The sequence below is a fragment of the Hirundo rustica genome, chromosome 14, assembly GCF_015227805.2.
Source record: "Hirundo rustica isolate bHirRus1 chromosome 14, bHirRus1.pri.v3, whole genome shotgun sequence".
NCBI classification, from domain to species: Eukaryota; Metazoa; Chordata; class Aves; order Passeriformes; family Hirundinidae; genus Hirundo; species Hirundo rustica.
The window spans coordinates 12,239,720-12,262,829 of record NC_053463.1 but is presented as its reverse complement, the minus strand read 5'-3'; the positions used below and the strand labels follow the sequence as shown (position 1 = coordinate 12,262,829).

The 23,110-nt window shown below is 43.5% G+C and overlaps 1 protein-coding gene and 1 long non-coding RNA gene across 3 annotated transcripts in view; one reads left to right on the top strand and one right to left on the bottom strand.

The window, feature by feature from the left end:
* The first annotated feature begins 4,438 nt into the window (after positions 1–4,438).
* LOC120759435 (uncharacterized) lies at positions 4,439–7,231 on the top strand. 2 transcript variants are annotated; one of them, XR_005703160.1, is made up of 3 exons: positions 4,439–4,611; positions 6,635–6,805; positions 6,976–7,231. It is a non-coding gene; the product is annotated as an uncharacterized LOC120759435 (long non-coding RNA). The 2 variants fall into 2 exon arrangements; XR_005703161.1 differs by lacking the exon at positions 4,439–4,611 and adding an exon at positions 5,084–5,181.
* A 7,472-nt stretch (positions 7,232–14,703) lies between these two features.
* Positions 14,704–23,110, bottom strand: part of LOC120759240 (uncharacterized) — a 40,381-nt gene continuing 31,974 nt past the window's right edge. The window contains exon 2 of the mRNA XM_040078341.2: positions 14,704–19,929. Coding sequence (XP_039934275.1) covers positions 16,313–17,416 — 1,104 coding nt within the window. The 5' untranslated portion in view covers positions 17,417–19,929 and the 3' untranslated portion in view covers positions 14,704–16,312. The remainder of the gene's footprint in view (positions 19,930–23,110) is intronic.

Sequence of the window (23,110 nt, the reverse complement as noted above, 5' to 3'; positions counted from 1 at the left end):
TCCCAAGTGCAACAGAGGCCAAGATGGTCCAAGACTAGAGTCATGGCATGATGATTTTTTTGCCTTTTCTTTTTACATGCCTTTGATGTATTCTCAGTATTCTTCGCATACATGCTTGTAATTCTTTAAAGCCTGATATTTTAGCATAGTCCTGGTATTCAGCTAGGCAAGAAGACCAAACATTCTAAAGGCCTCATGGCTGGAGGCCAGAAAGCCTTACACTATCTTCAGAAACCAAGGTTCTCTCCAGAACATCTTTTGTAAACCAGGATTAAACCTCATCTGAGGGTAACACTTCAGAATAGGGAGATGTCTCACCATTCATTTAAGCTTCTCATTGGGCAATCTTTGTCAGATATGCTGTTTTGCAAGGTCTATAGAACTGGATATGTGGTATACAGGGTATAAGGATCCTTATTAAATACTGAGGTAAAAACAGCTTTATCCCTTAACTGTGCCTGCCTCATAATTCTAGGACCAGGGAAAGGTATCAAGAGCCTCACCTCAGCTGTATGGGTGCAACCAGAAAGCAGCCCCATTGATAAAGAACAGCCTTTGGGATCTCAGTTTTCTTCAGCTTCCTAGGAATTTCTTCTTCCAAGCATTCCAACTGAAAGGCCTGATGTGGTCAGTACATTCTCAGAAGAACAATCAAAACCCAACTTGGAATATGCTATCCATGAGAACATTAATAATAGTTTGGGCTGAAGAAGTACAAGTTTGTTGATACATAGAACTGGAAGAAATATTGGAGGAGCTCTCCAGCTCCCCCTGCACAGCCTGCTCAGTACCAGTACTGGATTACTGGTACAACACTCTAAGTTTTCCAGCTTTAGATGCCATCCAGATGATTTCAGCTCATATTCAGCCAATACCACCTCTCTCACTGAAGTTGTAACGTTACACTTTGTTTGGAGGAAACGGAATTATTATTTTACTTTTGAGTTTAAATAAAATGGAGGATAAATCAAAAGTAGTGAGTTCCTTCTATGCAACTACAGTGGCAGGAGTAGAGTGACAGCATCTTGTCCCTAAAACACAAGAAACTTTTAGGAGGGAAAGAAGTGACCATTAGAATCACTGTCTTGGCTTCTGATTTGTGTGCTACTTGCAAGACAGTTTCATTAATGGCTCATCAAGCTTTAAATTACGTGATTGGGATCAATCACGTTGTCCACATACCAGGAGGATTAGCTATTACCATAGGAACAGGAGCTGAATCTCACTCTTCTGTCTCTCTTCCCCTTCCCTCACACTACAGATATTTTCAATGCTCATGTTTGGATGAACAACCTGCAGCATCTTGTTAATACCAACCTTCAAATAACAGATTCACAGAACTGCTCTGTTGATAAAGCTCCAACACAACAGCATTAGTTGGTGTTAGACTTGGTCTAAATTTTCCTCTTCAGGGGGTTTTGAAGTGAAATCCCTATGAAAATTGTACTGCCACGATCCTGAACACACTCCCTTCTCTGAAATGGCCAGCTGCAGGGAAGACAGAACTAAACCAGATGAGAGCAAAGACTCTGGCCTTCTAACTTTGTCTTCTATGCAAGTTAATCAACAAATGAAGGGCCCTCTTGGTTCCTTTGAATTAAAAGAAGGCTTGCAATCCTTCTAGACACACAAATAAAAAAAACACCCCCAAAAAGATGGGTTGGTTTTTTTTTTTTTTCCTTTGGTGATGAAAAAGACGTGGACCAGAGGACAGGATGGGAGCAGAATGGACAAAAGGTTGTGGAGAGAGCAGGAGAGAAACATGTTTTGGATGTGTTCCTTCTTGAACAGTAAATGCAGTGGAGTCTATTACACAGAAGAGAACATGACAAACATTAACAGTCTAATTCTTGTTACAACAGCATGACAACAGCACAATATATCCCTTCCTCACCTTCATCTCGCCTTCATTTCTTTGACTACCAGCACAAGAGAAATAAACTTGCCTCTTTCAGAGCTGGGCTGGGCATGCCTCTGTTACTCTGACACACACACAGACTCCAAGGCATGCCAGCTCCCAAAATGCTCTTCCTCTGCTGCACTAATCTACTTCAGTGTTTGCTGGAGCACAGCAAGGGTTGTTGAATAAGCTCTTTCTGAAGAAAACACTTTTAACAAAGCACATTTTTTCCTCAAGGTTTGTTGATTTTACTTTTCCTTGCTGCTCTCTTAATGAAAAAATAACTACATTGCCCATATACTGTAAACACTAGTAAGTGCTTCTGCTCTGTTTAGTATGTCTCAGGTTCATTTAAATTTTGACAGTGACCAGCAAGCTTGCTCTGTGCAGTGGTATTTTGTCATTTTAATTTCTCCAAATGCCGTGGATTTTATTATATCTTACCATCCAGTGGGCTTATTTAAAATATCCCCTAAGGAAGAGGAATCTGGAGACCCCTGCCTTAGAGTATCTTTAACTACAGGGCAAGTCTGGTTTTCTCAACAGAATTTCTTTTTTTTTGAAGTTATGTGACAATGGGATGTATAGTCAGAAAACTGCAACTTAGCTAATTTCTTAAGCAATGCTCCTCACCTATAAACGTTTGGCTTTCACTGGCCTTCCTTGATAGCAATGTACTATAGTACCTGTAGCAACATGCTTCCATTCAGGAACCAGCCATCAATGCTTTACAAAGCATTTCTGTTGTTGAATGAATAATTTCATGGTCTCCTACTACTAGAAAAGCCAGTATTTTTAGAGCTGCCAAAACACTGAAATATCATTTTCAGATCAAGGCCTAGATCATGATCTCCATTACACCTGTATAGCTGCATGTCAGCAGAATCACTCCAGATTTGAAAATGAAACTGCTCAAAATACAGCCTCATCATCTTATTTATTTTCTGCCTTTTCTCTGATGGCATTTTTAGAACCCCTGATCATGAGGAAAGGTAAGAAGTCAGAGACCTGACTCCTATTAGGAGAGCCTTGATTGCTTCTTAACGCTCGACTGCCCAGCCTCCTTGCAGGCTGTTACAGCTCTGCTGCAGCAGTGGGGAGGAACATCAGCAAAGGAGCTTCTGCCAGCCTGCTGCCCAGACACTCCTCCCAGCAAGCTCAGTGCTTCTTTTGATCTTATTCCCTGGCTTTCATTCTGTCATTTGTTTTCTCCTCTTCCTGTAATACTGGCCCACTTTCTGGCAATCAGTTCTATTCTTGATAGGGGTCCTGTGGCTTTCTGAAACCTCATAATACAGAGAACAAATAATTTACTTAGAAGTTCATTTTTTGCTCTAGCACAGATTTTTTTTTTTTTTTTTTTTTTACCAGTTCATACCTTGTTGCATGGTTGCCCATTCAGTAAAGATATAGCTTTTAAATTTTTACCACTGACTTCATAAGTAGTAGTGAGAAAGAGTGACTAGAATACATCCAAAAAGACAATGACTAACAACCAGATAAAACTGAAAGGAAGTAGAGGAAGGAAGGAACAAGTAATTATTTTTCCCCCCCACTTGTCTACTCCCTACTACTCTCATCACCATCATGAAGGGCAATGGAAAGGGAGTGACATGAGCCAGAGAAGAGCTCTTGCATAGAGTGAAGGCCAGACACAGCTGGATCCAACAAGCCAGCTCACAGCTTCTTGGGTCAGCAGATAACCAGCAACTGAAGAGAGCTAATTAATATTTTTGGTGCATGACCATGCTTTTCAGTTTTAATTGGTGACAAGTGAGCAACCAAGGAACAGTAAGTGGAATTTCATTTATCTGTATAGAGCAGATCAATATTCACTCAGCGTGCAACAACTCCTTGCATCTCAATGGGATGAAATAAATTGTCAGTGAGAAGCATGCTTTAATTATTGTTAGAATGTTCCTAGCTAAATTATTCAACTCCTCAAAAGGCCATCTGATAAATGTTTATTTCTTAATAATTGTGCTGTTTAGGGCTGGGTAGAGTTAATTTTCTTCACAGTAGCTGATATGGGCTGTGTTTTGGATTTGAGCTGGGAACAGTGCTGATAACACAGGGTTATTTTTGTTATTGCTGAGCAGGGCTTGTACAAAGTCAGGAACTTGCCTGCTCCTCACTCTACGCCACCAGCAAGGAAGATGGGGGATGCACAAGGGGCTGGGAGGGGACACAGCTGGGACAGCTGATCCCAGATGGGCAAAGGGATGTTCCAGGCCATGGCATCATGCTCAGCAATAAACTGGGGCAAGGTTGTCCAGGAGCTGCTGCTCTGGGACTGTGTGGGGATCATTCGGTTGGTGGACAGCAATTGTTCCTTGATGGGAGGGGGAAGAAGCCAGTGGCTGTGTGGGGCTTAGTTACCAGCTGGGGTTAAAACAATCCTGCTTTTAACACCTGCTGATTCGTGACAATTGCAATGAACACAATTTAAATTCAGAGCAGGGCTCTAGGAAAATAGTAAGAAATACAAACAAGAAAGGGCTGCAGGAATTTATTTCTTTTTCTCCTCTTCAGCTATTGCAGTGGCCTCCCATGGCATAAGGGGCACTAATTGAATTTAAAGATGTCATAAGCCGGAAGCTCTCCTGCTCACTTCATATCACAATGAATTCCAATTCAACAGCACTGGCAGCAGCAGCAGCACCGGAACAGCACTGAGGAGCTGTAAAGTTCACTGATGAGTGTTAGCTGAGGTCAGTACTGGACAGCAGCAATGAAAATTTCACAGACACTCTCTGCAAGAGGGTACAAAATCAGACTATCCATTTTGCAAATAATGAACCTTGCCTGATGTTATTTTTCAGTGTCAGAGAAAATTCGGATTTCAAACACACCTTATAAAAAACTTCAACTCTGTATTTCAACAGTATACTACAAAATCTAGATTCAGGGTCCTGGAAAGAGAGATAATTACAAATAATATTTCTACATTAAAACATTTTAGATCCTGAAGTATTCCCATCTCATGAGTTTAACTTAATTTTTACTAAAACATAAGTATTCTCTTTTATTTCAGTTCTATTATTAGTTTTAGTGCTGAAGAGCATAATGCAAAGATGCATAATTCATATTATGAAGAGCCCATAATGACACACACCTGCAAACTATGACTAAGGCCATTAGTGTCAATTTGACTCCACATGAACACAGAGCTCAAACCTGCAGCAAGCTCAGAACCACAACAGGATCACGGCAGTGATTCAAAGTGTCAATGAACAAAAGACAATTTCAGAAGATCAAAGGGGAAGATTCTTGTGAATACAGTAAGATTAAATTATTATTCAGGGAAGTTAAATGCTTTGCACTATTTTGTTATCCTGGTTGACACCAACACTACAGAAGAATTTCCTTGAACCTTTCTGGTTCTCAGTATGGATTTTGAATAAGTAACACTGAGATTCTGCACTAAAAACTTCCAAATAGAGTAATATGGCAGAAAGCTACAGTTAATGGGCAGGAAAGAAAAAAAAATAAAATAAAAAAGGGAAAATTGACAAAAGGGGTTATGACCATTAATAAAGTAGAAAGAATGTGAACAATGCAATAAAAGATTATAGAAGGAAAGAAACTGAGTAGAAGATGATGTAAACAGGATAAAACAAAATGAGAATCTAATGAAGCATAAAAAGAGGGTTCATTTAAGGGAAAGCATAATAGGCAGGATGTTCAGAGATGTAGCATTTTCATATACATTGGAAGAGGGTGATATGGCTTTGCTTGCAGCTTGTAAGGATGCTGCAGTAATCCTGATGGTAAATTATGAGAGCCTGGTTAAAAGTCCTGGTGGTAAAGAATGGGAAAGGGTAAACAAGCTTATACTGCCCAATTTTGAATGTGGCACTTTTCTTGTTTGATTCGAATGCTGCTGGTTTTACATCATATCAGAGGCAAAACATAAGCATAGGGAGCAAAAAAGAAAACTCTACTGAGGAAAAAAATCCTTATGAACATGGATTAATCTCTAAGAATTATTTAAAAAGTCAGGCAGAGAAATACAAATTGTGTATCTGTAGTAATTTATGTTAAATGCAGCTTTAAGTGCCACATGTGATATGTCTATATCCTCAGAAACAGAAAAGAGAAATAATAACAGGTGTTGCTGCTGTAAAACATTAGGCAACATGAATGACACCATTTGTTTTCGTAAATGAAAATAAAAAAGCAAGACAAACAAACACTGAAGACCTAAATTCATAAAATATTCAATACCTCACTTAGCTGATGTAGTATGTGACACCCTTTCTTGCTGCAAATCTCACAGCTGCTGTGGTAAAAGAAAGGAAGCAAAGATATGGGAGTTAGTGATAAAATGATGGGGTTTGACATAAGTTATGACAGAGGTGAAACCTCTCATTTAGAAGGTTTCAGGAAATTTGGGGGGTGCAGAGCTTACAGAGATAGCCTCGAAGAGCTGCATATGGTCATGTTATCCAGGAGAGAAGCAGCACTGCAGTTATGTCCTGACATGGGAGTTATTTGGGAAAAATATTATTTGGCTTTTCAGAAAACATTCAAGACCTTTGCTAGCTGAAGAACCTCATTTGTCCCAAGAGATTTCTCTGAAGGTCTCAGTAAATAAGATAGTAGTTTTACCCCTCTCTCATGCAAGCTGGTGAGAATGTTATTTGTATTTCAGTGCTAGCAAGTGCCCTTACAGCAAGTTCTGAAGTCCTGCTCTCTCCCTCCTAATGACACCTTGCCATTTTACTTTCTCAGGACAAGGCAGGTCTAGTTAGAACAAGGATTGCAAAGAGCAAGACTGCAGTCAGTCAGTGAGAAATGGGTACAGCAGGAGAAGCAAAGAGAAAAGGCAGAGGAAGGCAGAACCTGCACAGAGTGAGAACCTGGGACACAGCAGTACCTCCAAGTTGACAGACTCATTTTTAGGTAGGAAGGGGATTTTCTGGGGTTTTTTGGGAGGTGATTGTTTTGTTGGTTTGGGTTTGTTTGTTTGTTTTTTACTGGGCTTTCATGCATTTTTACTATTCTTCTAATCCCCCACATTTGCTCTGATAACTATCGCTTATTCTTTCATTAACTTGAATTTATCTTTGCAGAATAAAGGCTCTCTGGCTGCTCCAGTTTCCTCACTGTGTGCCACTCACCCCAGTGAAAGAACATGAAAAGAAATTAAGAGACTGTGGGAGAGAGATTCTGCTTTCACCTTTCCTAAGATCCGTGGGACAGGGAGTAACAAGAAATACAGTTTTGTATTTCTATCCTTCCCCACAACACAAACTGCTTTGACAGGAAATTTGCAGATTGCTACCTCATTTTTATCTCTTCTCCATGCATTCTCCTTTCCCTGAAAGCAAACTACCAAAAAAGGTTTGTAGTATTCCATTTGCACCATTCAGCAAAACTTAGTAAAAAAACCCACAGCAATTGTTGTGATTTTTTTTTTCACTTTTCCTGCCTGCTGCCTGCACATCCTCCCTCCCCACTGAGCCAGTGCACTGTGATAATCACACCAGTAGCATTTAGATAGAGATCAAGTGATACAAACAGCTGTATCTCAACTCTGATTTTAAACTTCACATTTTACTTGGATGCACATTTTTTCCTCTCATGAAAAATGCTCTTAGATAACAGCAGAACTACCCCAGATTTAGATAGGAAAGGAAGGAGTCTAATCCATCTAAACACAGGGAAAAGGGTTTGCTGGGTTATGCTGTCCTTAATATTCTCTTTAAGAACACTGCTAGAACCATTTATATCTCAAAACAATTACAGCTTCTTGTCATGTTGGGGATGGAGACAGGAATGTGATGAGACTATACCAAGGTTTATGCAGTAACAGTCCAAGTTTATTGTGGGGCAGCTCCTTTTATAGGGTTGTCAAATTTCCCATGCTTACAGACATGATTGGTCAAGGGTCTCAGCTCTGCCCAGCTCACTGGCCACTGACATGGGTGTATCATGCTTCAAAGGGGTTGGCTGAGGTCCTCTGTTTGGAATCTCAGTGAGCTAGGCTGGTCCAGCTGGTATCTGTTAAGCCAAATTATCTGTGAAGTTTATAGATCAGCTATAGCTGTCACACCTTTTTCCAAAAGGGCAGTGCAGACAACATGGCATTACTGTCAGCCTTCCCAGTACTGGTTCCATACTGCTACAAAACCACTCTTGTCCAGAACATTATACACGCAGTGAAAATACTGAATGCCTACAAAACTAATCCTGAATATGTCAGATACCCAGAGGCTTCCTGAGCTGCGGCTGTGACACAGCTAAACACAGGTAGATAGGAAAATAGCCTGAAATACGAAGGCAAAATCTGGGGTTCACTTTCTTTTTACACCTGAGCTAACTAATCTGACAGTGAAGTTTCTACCTCTTGGGTTTAAGTCTTGCTTTATCCTGGAACACCTACAGAAGAGACAGCACTTGGGTTTGGTTAACACCAACTAAAGGTACCACATCCAAGTTTCCATAGAAGTTGTGTATGGATTTCCATAACCACTGCTGTCCTCATCACTGCTTTTTATTTTATCAAAAACAACTCTGATGATCCTGTAAGAGCTCATTGACAATGCAGTGCCTGAATAAGCAAATAGCTATCAAGAGATCTATTGACTTCAGAGAGACCACTTGTGCAAGAAGCAATTCTACAGCCATGACTGATACAAAAAACACATCAATATCCTGTTTCTTCTCCAACCTGTCCTAGAAGAACCTACCAACAATCACAACTCCACTTATATAAATCAAGTTTCAGGTAAGATACATCACCTTATTACATCATTGTTACAGTGATTGTCTCCCTGAATAACCACGGACAGAATTCCAGGTTTCCCTGTAATCCATAATCAGATGCTATAAAATTGCTTTCATCCATCTCATGCTGTGTTTATTGGTATGAACACTTATAGAGTGCCAGTACACTTAGAGCAAATACATCCCCAAATCAAGAAACATATCAGCTTATGCTCCAAAGCACAGCCTGTACTCTCTGATTCACTCCCTGCTCTCCCTCCACTATCAGAACAGCTCAAACTTGGCTTCTAAATCAGCTGCTGAGACAAGATGCTGGAGCAGTGAGACACTGAGGGAACCAGCTCTCTCCCTAGAAAACCAGTCAATTAAATTTTGGCCAGAAGGGATCCAAGCTAATATCAAACATGCTGTCACAAGGCAAAGCTCCCTGGAGCACAGAGTTAATGATTCAGAGCATGTCAGGCTGGCCCAGAGAAGTGGAAAAGGTGGCACACCTAAATTAATAAATAAATACATAGGGAAGCAACCCAAATAAATACCAGCAGTAATTTTAAAAAAGCAATATAATAATAATAATAATAAAGTGCTATGGAGACATTCTGCTGTAGTTGGTACCCTATTTAAGGGATATTCAAATTTTCCTGAAATCTCACCTTAATGCTTGAATATTTTATTTCCCAAGATCACTGATACATAAAACACCAAAGAGTCTGTTAATACCCACAAAAAACCTCAAGCATACGTCAGTCATTTCTGAAGGATACTGCATTCTTGCTAGGGGCAGGTGCAGGATGTTTTCACCTTCGAAATGGAGACTGAAGGTTGGATGTCTTCTTTGCATCTTGTAATTCATACTTATATATACATTGTCACCAGCATTACAATACAAAAATTTGCAAAGTCTCTAAAATATTTATCTGTGAATCACAGTGAATTAAGGGCATCTGATCATATGAAGAACAAGGTTTTCTAAACTTAACATTCTAGACCTAGTAGTAGAGAAATTCACATCCGGCTCTTTTCCATTTATTCCAAATTCAATTGCTAAATTAAGAGATTAATTAGTTTTGTCCCCCAAAAACAGAACAGAGTCCCTCTCTCCTTTTTTGTGTGCACTTCTTACTAAGACATTAAAGCAAGGACCATTTCACCACTAGAATGGGAACCATCAAAAGCCCTGAGAGGATATTCTGAACTATTGTCCTCAAGCAGCAGGAAGAACACACCATACACAAGTGCTTCATGTGCTTCTATTGCAGGAACACCAACAGTCACAAAGAGGCTGAGCTACTTTGGAAGGCAAAGATGTCACTTGCTCTTTCCTTTAACAGCTGTGTTTGATGAGTATATATATGCAATGTATCATTTCTTTATATGTATTGTAAATTTTTAACTTCTGCAGTACAACTTCTAAATATATTTGGCTAAGAATCTTCAGAAACCCCCAGTAATGTTATAAAGCAGGAGATAGCCATCTTCGTGCTAGCTTCATTCTGGCTGAATTACCTTCCCTTTTAGAAGCTGCATCAAATAAGTTAATTAAGTGACTGGAATTAGTTTCCAGGATCATTAATAGACTGTGTTAAAGTCACCCAAATGAAAACTCTCTAAGAGCTGGGCAGTTTTATGTTCATAACTGAAAAACATTTGGACATTTTGGCAAATTAGTTCTGGCATACGTTCACAAGAATATTGAATATTTTTGCTCTGTCAAAAAATATTTACATCCTTACAAATAGCTCTATGCAAAAGCCTTGCTGTAGGAACATCCCATGCCATAGTTTGTAGCAAGTTAGTTATTCATGCTGCTTAGGCAGTCTGAATTATCTCAGCATCTTAGAGCTCCAGCACAGGCCAGTGCTTTCAGCTAGGGGCTACCACACAAGAAAGGCTCGAAGGAACTTTCAACCAGTAAGATCAAGGCCCTGAACCCATGGTCTCTTTAAGGGGAAAAAAAGACACAATATTTCACAAAAAGTATTTGAAGAATAAATTTCTATCAGAAAACTACTAATAAAAAGCAAAACCCTGTTGATAAAGGACAGGACTTAGTGACTCCCCCTTCTGTGTGATCAACAGCCCAAGCTGGATCCTGTGACATAAACAATAAAGCTGAGCCTCCAGGTGCCATGAGAGAAGTTCTGATGCTGGAATAAATCAGTTCTGTGCTGTTAAGGGGAGTGAACACAATGGTGATGGGCAAGGTATAAGAAAATAGAAGTCAAAACAGCAACAGAACAATCAAGTAGATAGATATTTGTTACCAGGGCAACCCAACAGCACGTGCTACAAAGCATATATGCTAGAAAGAGTCTCTGGGACATTACAAAGAGAAATGAGAGAAACTGCAACCCAAATAGGGTTTGGGCTATGCTAGACTTGAAAAGTAGACCTGTTCCTTGTCTGTGAGTAAGGTGATGACATGCAGACCACAGGAATGACATTACCTGGTGGGCAGGTTCTTCAGGAGCTTCCAGGGTAAGTCATGTTCAAGTTTGGCAATGAACACACGGTATGAATGGAGAAGGTAAAGAGAAGTCTGAACTCTCAAGACAGACTGTTCAAAAGATATTGCTATGTCCCTTTGACAAAAATCTCTCCTTAGGCTTGTAACAGATTCTGTGTAAGAGCAAAACCAACTCACTTCTCTTGGTATCTTAGTGCCACACTAACTCCTAGATCAAAATTCAGGTCTTGTAAAATCTTTATTTACTTCTAGCATATGTCACATGGAAGATTAAGGTCTAATTATTACATTTTTACTCTCTCTCTCTCTAAGAAGTTTGGCAAGTTCTACAGGCAACATTTTATGCTCTTATGAAGCATCAGCCAGGAGAAAAGGCACTGGTAATCTGCCTAAGACATCACAACCTACATCACTTAAAGTCTCTTCCACGCCCAGCTCATTAGTTGCTCCGGTTTTTTGCACCTCAGATCACCCAGATATTTTAGCTTTCTGCAGGAAGTCAAACAGGCAGAACTTTTATTACCTCTCCTTTTGAAGAAAGAGAGTGAGAGAGAGAGAAGCAGAAGCCAAGGGTCTTTTACTTTCAAGCAGTACTTCCAGGTTGGATATTTAATGTTGGCAGTAATATTGTAAGCTCATTCCTTTAGAAAATCCCTAGGGGAAGAAGCTGTACCAGAAATACTGGCTGAAATAGTAACCCTTCATCCTTAGGGTCAAAGGAAAACCTCTTCTTGTAAGCTCAATGGAAACCAATCTGCTGGATACGAATGAAAGCTAAAAAAGTTGCCTACTGTACAAACACCTCCAAAGTAAGTAAAACCCTTGAAGGGAAATGACAAAGTAACAGAGTCAAGAGAAATAGCAGAAAGATAAACTATCTCAGGAAGCCAGATTCACTCCTGTGCAATACATCAGTAGCAGGACAAAAAAAGATTGAAAATCATGGCAGGTTTTAATAGATCCAAAAATAAAATTAAAAAAAATCTGACCTAACAACTGTGTCTTCTTCTCCCTCAAAACCAAACAGACACAAAGCAAGAACAAAAAACCACCTGGAAGACAAACCAAAACAACTTCAGAGGAAACCAAAACTTTTGAAATTAAAACTTATAACTTGTCTAACCATTTTAAGTTACGATGCTTGTGACAGCACATTGGAGGTGTTAATTTCTGACTGGTAAAGCAGATAAAGATCCCACTTGAGAAATGAAAAACAAATGAAAAACATATCCAAAAAGGAGCAGAAGAAGAGAACTCAGCACAAGTGCTGATGGAAGAGAGCCACAAGGCCAGCTCTCTAAAAATCAAAATGCATTTCTTTTGATGGAATAGATCTGGATTCATGGTGTTTAGCTCAGTGCAGTATATGGATCAGTTATCATCAATTTGAAAGGAATTAGCTCATTTAAGAAAGAGCAGTGGCGCAGGAGTTTGCTGATGGTGAAGAATATAAACACCAGAAATCTCTGTTTCTGTGATGATATGCAATATTGACAATTATAATCACTAATTGCTCAGGAAATTATTTAATAACAGTGTATATTCATGAGAGCCCCATTTTGTCATTATGAAACCTGCTGGTCAGCGATCAGTACACCTCTAAGGCGAATTCGACAACAGCTGCACCCAAGTCTTTGAGCTTTGCATCTGGACCACAATGAGTAAATGGACTCAGCCAGCAAGGAAGGAAAAGAAGGAAAAAGGATCATCAAGTCCTTGCTGAGACAGCTGGTGGTTGAGGCAGCTGGTGAACAACGCCCTCCTGACCCAGACTGGGTTGTAGCATGCATTTTTGATCGCCAAGGCCCCTTGGGATTGTTGGAACTTTCCCAGGACTTGCATGAGTGGCAAGAAAAAGAGTGTCCTCAGTGTCAGGAAGTAATAGTTATAGAAGTGAGCTGCGGAGTTTGTGGTGCACAATTTGAGAGAGAGACACCAAAGCTTTAGCGTGAGGGTGGTTTGTGTGACCATTGCTGTAGTGGTACCCTTGGTGCCTTTTATCAAGCAGCACAGGTAGTGTTGAGAATACCTAACCCCATTCCTGACGATTTTGGTGGAGTAGCAGATTGCAGATTTGTGCAGACAGTGTGGGCCATTAAGAGAGGGATGTGGCAGGTCCGCATGGTAAGACGTTCTCGCGTGTTGCGTGCCTTTTGCTCATGGTGTCAACAAGTGTTTCAGGATCTTCTCAACTAGCTCATCAATTTTCTAAGAGAACTAACGCATGGGTGACATTTGCCAAAATGACTGGACAGGATTCTATTTGCCTTAGCCTGGCCAGTCCCCAAGACCCATTCAGGACTTGTTTGATAGGAACACCCCTTTGGAGCCCTCATGAATTTAAAGGTTATGTGAAAAATGAGGCAATGCCAAATTTTACTGTGGCAAACAGCACGGTGTGGTTGCCACAGCTGCCCAGGCTGATGGAGGCTGGCAGTGAAAAATTATAGAGCAACTTAATGATACACCTACTTCACCACCTGAAGAATTAGACCTCCTTGAATGTATGAATACCAGCTCTATGCAGTGAGGGAGACTGGGTGTCCTTTGAGGCCCCCACAGAGCAGAGTCTAAATATACATAGCCAGAAACAGGCTGCAATAAATTCAGCTTGACTATCTAGTAACAGTGTACACCAACAACTTTATCCCAAATGTAATTTGACTGGCAAAGCAATGTGATGCCTTCCACCAGAAACATCTTTAATATGTGGGGACCGCGCTTGGAATGGAGTTCCAGCCAGCCCACATGGGGGCCCATGCTATTTAGGGAAGCTTGCCCTGTTTCACCCTAACATAACAGCATTGATGACTTTAGCAAAAGTCACTCGGAGAAAATGTGCCATACATGAGTTGGACTGTACGGACATGGGAAATCCTAAAATTCTGGTCCCAAGCTAGGACAGTGTTAACATCCATGTTTATACCAGGAACAAGAGCTGCCAGAGCAATGACCACATTAAAGCAGATGGCATGCTGGACCAAATCAGAATTGAATGTGACTAGCCAAATTTTGGATGAGCTATCACCGGATGTTACCAGTGTTAATCATGCTGTTTTGCAAAACTGTGCTGCAATTGATTTTGCTTTTAGTACATAACCATAGGTGTGAAGAGTTTGAAGGAATGTGTTGCATGAACCTGTCTGACCATTCTAGATCAATTCGCAAAAATTCCAATTAATGAAAAAAAAATCATATGATTTAAAAGAAAGTTATGATGTATTTAGAGATTAGTTAAGTAGTCTTCAGATTACAAGATAGCTGCAGTATGTTATTAAACAAGTGTTTGTTATATTATTACTTATATTGGATTATTAGTACTAAGTTGTGTAATGTCATGTATTAAGAATATGTTGCATAAGACAATATTAAATGCTTAGCTTGTGCAAAAGAAAAAAGATGAATTGTAGCAGGATTTTTGGAGGCAGACACAGAAAGGCCTTACAGTACTAGGAAAGTTCTGTTGTTTTCGCACTGTCAAGGACGTTGAGCCTGAGAACCAGCACACCGAGCCTGAGAACCAGCTTTTTCACTTAACAAAACTGAAAACAAGTGACTGCAAAAGAATGCTTATGCAGATAACACTAGCGAATAGGAGAGCCGCCTGGAGCTCGTGGACACGAGGAGATAGCCAATAGCCAGTAGTAAAATGCCGCGTGAACAGTTTATGCACTAGAATGATATATGTATAAAAGAACCCTGTGTACCCTCAGTAAAATGAGCATTCACCATTACTTCTGTGAAGAAGGTGTCTGACTCGGGCTGCTCCTCGTGGTTTTTTTTTCAAATCACTTTTACCTGGATCTCACTCTGGAAATGCCAGGGACTCAACGGAGAGCTGTGGGAATGATTTACATTGCACTGAGAGGGGCCACAGTAGTCCAAGTGTCTTTCATCAGCAGTAAACAGAAGTCTGGAGGGTGGGGAATGCTGCATCTGTACCACTGCCTGCTTATCCTCCACCTAAACACAGAGCTGCCCCCAGAGTTGCCATGCATCACTTCTTCTATTCCTGCTGTTGGGTATATTTTGGAGCAGCTGTTATATGTGGCCTTTTATGGTGATCCTGTGGGAAACAGCCATTGGCCTGCTGTGATATCCTCCCCACTAATACTGACTCCTCATTCTCTTTGGTTTTATTGGGAGTTTTGTACCTATTTGTTTGGGTTGGTTGGTTTGTTTTTTTCTGTTTTGGTTTGAGTTTTTTGTTTGCTTTGTTATAAATGACTGGTGAAGTTGGCACAGTCAAACTCTAGAACATGTAAACCAGGCTCAGCTTTGCAGAAATTACTTTTGACTGGGATTAACTGCAGCCCCCAGGCTCAGGATCACCACGATACTTTCAGGTTTTGCCCTGCATCATCAGCCTGCCCAAACTCTGCTCGGTGGCTCACAAATGGACAATTATTGTGCCAAGCTTCCTTTCCAACAGCAAAACCTTGGTCAGCATGACAGAAAAGCAGGGAGAAAAAGAAAATATTCCCCATCGAGAATGAAGCCAGTGTGTCACCATCTTGCCCTCCACCAGTATTCATTTTGGACATTTTCAGACAACCCGGGCTCTAAAGCTCCCATCTCTCAGTTCCTGGTGCTATTTGCGACCCTTCAGCCTTGACTGCCGCTGATCTCACTGACTGCTGTCCATGTGGGGCTGGGCACGCTCAGCCTGGAAAGAAGAGGCGCTGCGGAGGCCTCAGTGCAGCTGTGCAGGGCTTGAAGTGTGCCGTGGGAAAGATGGGGACAGAGCGTTCAACAGGGCCTGCGGTGAGAGGAGAAGGGGAGACGGCTTTCAAGTGCAGCAGGTCGATGTCAGTTGGAAGCTGACGCTTAACCAAGATGTTCTTTTACACTGAGGTTGATGAGGCACTGGCCCCGGCCGTGCACGGAGGCTGGGGATGCCCCATCCTTGGCAACATCCAAGGGCAGGTGGGAACATGGCTCTCAGCAACATGGTCTGGGAGAAGATTGCTCAGCTTGGAACAAGATTAGGGGCCCTTCCAAGCCCAAGTGTCATGGGATCCCATCATTCCATGGTCTCCATTGTCCACTTCACGTCCACGCTGGACTCCTGGGCTTTGTGATGTCACATTCCATGTTCCAACTGGCACTTTGAGCATCCAGCAAAGAGCAGGTCACAATCACTGGCCTTTGTGTCAGCCCACCCTTCTGCCTGCCCCGAGAGCTCTCCTGTCACCCTGCTTCTCACCTGCTCCCTAAAAGCCCTCTGAGTCCTGAAAGCTCCCTGTTGGCTGGGTTTGGCCTGGATCCATCCCTTCACGATGCTGACATTCGTCCTGAGGAAGGTACGGTGCCATTCCATGGAGGTGGACACCCCTGGACTTCCTGGGTGGGCTGCAGCTCTGTGCGGATTGTGTGGCACAGGGAGCCCACTCCGAGGTTTTGCCACCTCTGCAGGCTGCATCGGTCCTGAAAGCTCCCTGCTGGCTGGCTTGGGCCTGGCTCCATCTCAGCATGATGGTGACATTTGTCCTGAGTAAGGTACGGTACCATTCCTTGGAGGTGGACACCCCGGGACATCCTGAGTGGGCTGCAGCTCCGTGCACATGGTGTGGGACAGGGAACCCACTCCGAGGTTTTGCCACCTCTGCAGGCTGTCCCAGAGAGAGAGGAAGAGGAGATGGAGGTGGATATGGAGGAGAAGAAAGACGAGGAGATGGAAGTGGATGTGCAGATTGATCCAGAGGAGGACATGGAAGTGGATGGAGAAGAGCGTGGAGAGGAAGAGATGGAGGTGGATGTGGAGGAGGAGAGAGACGAGGAGATGGAGGTGGATGGAGAAGAGCATGGAGACGAGGAGATGGAGGTGGATGGAGAAGAGCATGGAGACGAGGAGATGGAGGTGGATGGAGAAGAGCATGGAGACGAGGAGATGGAGGTGGATGTGGAGGAGGAGAGAGAGGAGGAGATGGAAGTGGATGGAGAAGAGCATGGAGACGAGGAGATGGAGGTGGATGTGGAGGAGGAGAGAGAGGAGGAGATGGAAGTGGACGGAGAAGAGAATGGAGAGGAAGAGATGGAAGTAGATATGGAAGAGGGCAAGGAGGAAGAGATGGAGCTGGATCTACAGATGGATCCACAGCAGGACATGGAAGTGGTGGTATGTGCTCCCCAGAGGCAGAGTGGGTCTCCTGCTGCCAGGCTGGGGCTGCCACGGGCGGTCCCTGCTCAGGGACACGGTAGCCCGTGCACTGGATTCTGGCAGCCATCCCCAGCCTGCCCTGTGCTTGCTTTGGGCCGCACAGCCCCCAGCCCCAGGCAGGCTCAGTTCTGGCAGCAGAGACCCGCTGTGCCGGCATGTGCCAGCCTGGGCACACCTGAACCACCCTCTGTGCCTGACTGGAGTAACCATGGCGCTTACTTTTCTTCCAGGTCTGAGAGAGATTGCAGACAGAAACACCACCTCCTGTATATAGGTTTTCAAGTTTGCTGTTAGCCTCAGGATCTAGGTTTTAGAGTTTGTTGTTGCCTTCGGGCTATAGGTTGTAGGGTTTGTTGTTGCCTTCGGGCTATAGGTTGTAGGGTTTGTTGTTGCCTTCGGGCTATAGGTTGTAGGGTTTGTTGTTGCCTTCGGGCTATGGGTTGTAGGGTTTGTTGTTGCCTTCGGGCTATGGGTTGTAGGGTTTGTTTTTGTCTTCTGTAAATATGTTTTATATATTATTGTTAGATGTGTTCTTACTAAAATAACCTTCCACAGATTGTTGCTGTTCCCCATATTCTTACCATGTAGAATGTTCTGTAGTTCATGTTTGTTGCTGTGTTTCTGAAAATAAACAATCTTTCTTTTTCAAACCCCATTTGTCTTTGCATGTGCTTTGGGCACGGGCAGCATTTACAAAGTTGTGGTTCCCACTTGCTCCGGGTTCCCAGGGCTGGAGGTCGCAGGGGGAGCTGGCGCAGCCACTCCAGGACTGGGGGTACCTGTGCACACCGGGGTCCCACTGACAGAGGTCACCCTCTCCTTGCAGTTTCTTGGGACACACTTGGTGTCTGTAGGGGCAAATCCTCGTGGGCCCTGTCCCATGGGATCCCATGAGGGAGCAGGGCTGAGCCTGCGTGCTCCTGCAGAGCCTCATGCGTGGCTCTTCGCTGGGTAGCCCCAGGGCTAGCGAGGGTGCACTGGGCTGCAGGCAACCCCTCCTCCTGGGCACCCTGAGGGGCTGGAGACAGCCTGGAGGGAGCTTCAGCACAGGGGCCTCTGCACCAAGATTTCCACACCATTCCTGCATGGAAAGGCATCGCAGGTATGTGCGGTCCGTGCTTGAGGGCAGCAAATCCGAGTGTCAAGCTGCTGGGGACTGATGGGTGGAAAAGTGAGCTCGTTGAGAAAACAAGGCCCAGTGTTTCTGTTGTTGGAAGTCTTAAACAGAGGTGCTACTAATCCAGTTGCTAAAGTATCATGCATCAAGCTGACCATATTTTAAGACTTTGAAAAGGAAAGCCAATTTAAAGAAACCTCTGCTCCTTTCCATTTGCTCTCTTCCACACTTTATGACAGAAAACAGGAGAGAAAGATTGTTTTGGGAACAATGCTTTCAAGACTCTAAAAATAATAGAAAAACTGCTCTGCCACACTCTCAGCTGTTACAGCCCCAAAAGCACTAGCTGTCTTTGCTCACAGAGGCACAATTGTGGGCACATGTGTATCGCACCACAGGACGGTCATTTCTTGTTTTTCTCCTGGAAATAACTACAGCACTTCTGGGGAGCAAGGCAGACATGAGCCTCCTTTAATGGCTCTTGGAACTGGACACATCAAATGAGGCACACAAAGCCAAAGGCCACCCAAACCTGTGATCTCTCAGTGGGTCTTCACATTCTTGCCAGGAAGATGAATGGGAACCACTGTTTTGCCAGGGAAACTGCGTCAGCTGGGAATCTGGTAGAAATCTTGGTAGAAGATGTGCCTTCTGCTCCTCTCAGAGCCAAAATTCCTGCACACTTCTCAGAAGTCCTTCTTAGATAAAAGGACCATGTTCAACTAAATGACAGTGAAGCAAAGTGGCAATCCAGGAATACATCTTCCTGTACACCATATCCTCCATCCACGTGGATGGTTACTCACTGACACAGAGGAGCTTGGAAGGAAGCCAAATGCACCATTGTATATAAAGTCAGAGGTGTTGAGGGATGAACAAATCTCACAGAAATATGGCAACCTCCCCTGAAGACCCAGTTCAGGGAGAGCCTGAACTATTTGGTGCTTCTAGGCATGAAGATGCTCAGGATCTTCCACAGATGCTCAGCAGGCAGTAGGATTGTGCCTGGATGTAGCAGGATTTTTGGAGGCAGACACAGAAAGGCCTTACAGTGCTAGGAAAGTTCTGTTGTTTTCGCACTGTCAAGGACGTTGAGCCTGAGAACCAGCACACCGAACCTGAGAACCAGCTTTTCCTCTTAACAAAACTGAAAACAAGTGACTGCAAAAGAATGCTTATGCAGATAACACTAGCGAATAGGATAGCCGCCTGGAGCTCGTGGACACGAGGAGATAGCCAATAGCCAGTAGTAAAATGCCGCGTGAACAGCTTATGCACTAGAATGATATATGTATAAAAGAACCCTGTGTACCCTCAGTAAAATGAGCATTCACCATTACTTCTGTGAAGAAGGTGTCTGACTCGGGCTGCTCCCTGTGGTTTTTTTTTCAAATCAACCTTAATTGGCGTCGAACATTGGACTTTGGGATGACAACCCAGAGGAGAAAATTAGCGGTAGGACACTGAGCTGTTAGATGTTGACGATAGACATTTCCAACAGATGCAGCTGCATTGAGGCGAGGCCCTCCAGAAAAAAGCGGACAGACGCTGATCTGCCAAGAGATGCATCAGCATTGAGGCAGAAGCTCGCTGTCCTTGCAACTAGATTGCAAGGCTGAGCTGGTAAGGGGAGCAGGGGGCAGTTTTCTTGAAAAAAGGTGGAAGGTTCTGAGTACTCCCTTCCCTGCCCCACTGATGACAGCAAGCATGGAGTGCGAATCTGCTGCCGCATTGAAGTTATTTACTAATATACTCTCCGAGAGAGGAAATACAGTAGCAGAAAAAGTTCTGCAAAAGCTGATTAACGGGGCGCGGGGAAATGGATATTTAACAACCCCCCGATGCTGTGAAGTTGGGGAGGTGCCACAGGGCCCCTGCCGTGCTCTCCCGCCGCCTCCGTCGCCCCGGCACCATCGCTGGCCGATGCCCGGCTCGCTGATCCCAGCCCGTGGACCCGGCCCCCGTCTGTCCACGGCAGCAGCTCCATGGTGCCCGCTGCTCCCCGCCGCCCGCAGCAACAGGCAGGATGAGGAGGAAGCGGCCCCCCGCCACCGCACCCCCATCAACCCGAAAAAATATTTTTGGAGCTTTTCTCGGGAACAAACCCCCCCCTCCAATCAAGGGCTTGTTGGCAACCCAGTGTAGTATGGGGCCCAAATGTTTCACAAAAGCCTCAGGAACCGCTCCCGTGCCGCCGCCGCTCCCACAACGTATGTGCCGACTGCTTCCCCTTTTTCGGCTGTGCCCAAAGAGACACTGGTCAACCAAGAGAGGGGAACCGATGACCCTGCTGTCGACCACCTTCCCCCGACAATGTTCTGCTGCCGAACGAATTGGAGGAGGACGCCGATGATGGAGCAGTGCTTCCCCCCAGCAGAACCTCCGGCAGAACCCCCGATTGGTTTAAAAGAACTGCTTGATCAAATTTAGGCAGTGACACAGTGCCTGAATGAGCAAGTACAAGCAGCAGCTAAGCTGCTGCTGGAAAAAGCCCAAGAACTATCTACAATAAATGCTAAAAATCAGGAGGAGCCAATATTGTTCAGCTCCCAGTTAACTCCAATACAACGATTGCTAGAACACACTGCAGAAAAGCAGTTCCCAGGCAACACCTTCGCCTGCCCCCCCTGTGACTTGATGGTCTGGAATTATACGTGATGCCGTACTAGAAGGATAGTGGGAATCCGCAGGACACATGGCATGTCCTGTAGCATGTTGTCGTGTTCAGAGGTGGCAATCCTGTGTGTGAGCAGCATGAATGGAAAATTTTGCAACAGGCAAAAAATACAGTAAAAGAGCACGGCTTGAAATCTGAAACTGCTCAAACAATGTTAGATTGGATTCATGCTGCAGATATCAATTCTCCAGCCTGGATTGCCCCCAGTCTGATCACCATCATCAAACTGTTAATAAATATATTTACAACTCTGTCATTAGTATGTTACTGCTCAACAGCCTCAAAGCAGGCACCTCCCTGGATATTCATTGTTTGTGCCTGAGGCATTCCAGTCCCTGAGTGCTACAGATGGAAAACAAGCAAGAAGGACAAATAGCAGCACTCTGTTAAGAGAGCTTTTGATCATAGCTGTGATTCATTGTCCACAGTTTTTGTGGTTTTGGAAATTTGTATTGCTGTGCAGCTGGACACCAACCCTGACTGGATGTTTTTCTGTTGTTTTGCTGCAACATTCCTGTTTTACTGTGTGCACTGACAGACGTATGTCTCAAAAACTCTGCACTTCGGCATGATTGATGTGACTGAAGTACAAATCTTCATAATAATCATGCATTTACTGGCAGCGATTGGAGGACCACCTTTTTAGCAATCTCTGATTCCAAAACTGAACATTCAGGTGAAAATACTCCCAAGCTCTTTGTACTGTGGCAGGAACCATATTCTCCTGTACAAACTGAAGTTGGCAAAATGGATCCACTTTAACAGGAACAAGTGTCCTCTCACCTTTTCTTCATATTGGTTCCGTGATTGCCTTGGCCGCAATGACCTACAAAATCCTCCGTGCAGCTCTTTGAGAAGCATCTCTGCCTCTACATCCTAATTACTCTCTATATGGTAAATGGATCCCCACCAACTGGAGTTTCTAATGTAGTATAATTACAGCTGCAATCTGACTTGCTTTTAATTTTAATATTTCATCATATCTTAGTGAAATACTTATTTAGTGTCCACTTGGAATTTATTTACTAAAGACTTAAGCTGGTAAAAACCCAAATATATCTTACTAAGTTGTGTGGCTGCAGCAGCTGCCAAGTAAGAGCCAAGCTGAGGTGGTTTTCACTCGTGCATTGCTGACAAAGCGGTTTCATGCTGAACAGGGTCACAGTAAGCCTTCTGCACGCAGTGAACACCGCAAGCCCTCTGAAGATAAAAAGCCAGATGGTCAGCTCTGGAGAAGAGGAACACTTCTGGCCAGAGCAGCTAATCTCAAATTCGTCCCAGACTGACAGTTCTCCAAGGGCCCTGGCATCCATCATCCACAGTATTATTTTGTATGTAAAATAGTACAGAGAAAAAAACACCCCAAAGGAAGTACAGCGAGGGCACAGGATCAACACCTGCTTTTTTAACTCCGTCACAAGCTCATTCTGACTAATCTCCATTTCCTGTTACATATATTTGACCATAGCCAGACCCATCCCTGTGGAGATACCCTCGGTATGTTCTGCCCTGTGGACATCCTTTGAGTGTTCACTAAATTGTTCTCCCTGGAAATTTCAGGAGCCATTCCACTGGCTGGGAGGTTTTACCCCAAAGGGCAGTGCTCTGATGGCAATAATGCTGCTGCCATCACTGCAGCTCTGTTTCAAGAAATGCCTCTGTGCCCACCTGCTCCAAGCAGAGCCTGAGAGGCAGCCTCAGCACAAATCCTGCCAGAGGCTGGGATGTGTTCATGCCCTCAGAGAACACTCTCTGGGGCATTTTCAAACGCACAGTTAGACACAAGTCCTTGTGTCAGCAAACTGTACAAGACAAGGATGAAATTTTCACTTTTTGCTTATGTTCTAACCCTTTTTTATACCCTTCTTAGGCAATGTCAAAATTCCCTTTTTATATGCTATTAATATCTTGAAATCTTCTTCTTTTGTTGCAAAGCTATTATGGCAATGCACAAAATAGAATCTAGTTCAATACCAGTCAGACTCATCATATGACAGGATTTAAACAAAAACAGCTCCTTCCAGTTTCATTTGAAAATATGACAAAGCCTGTTTATC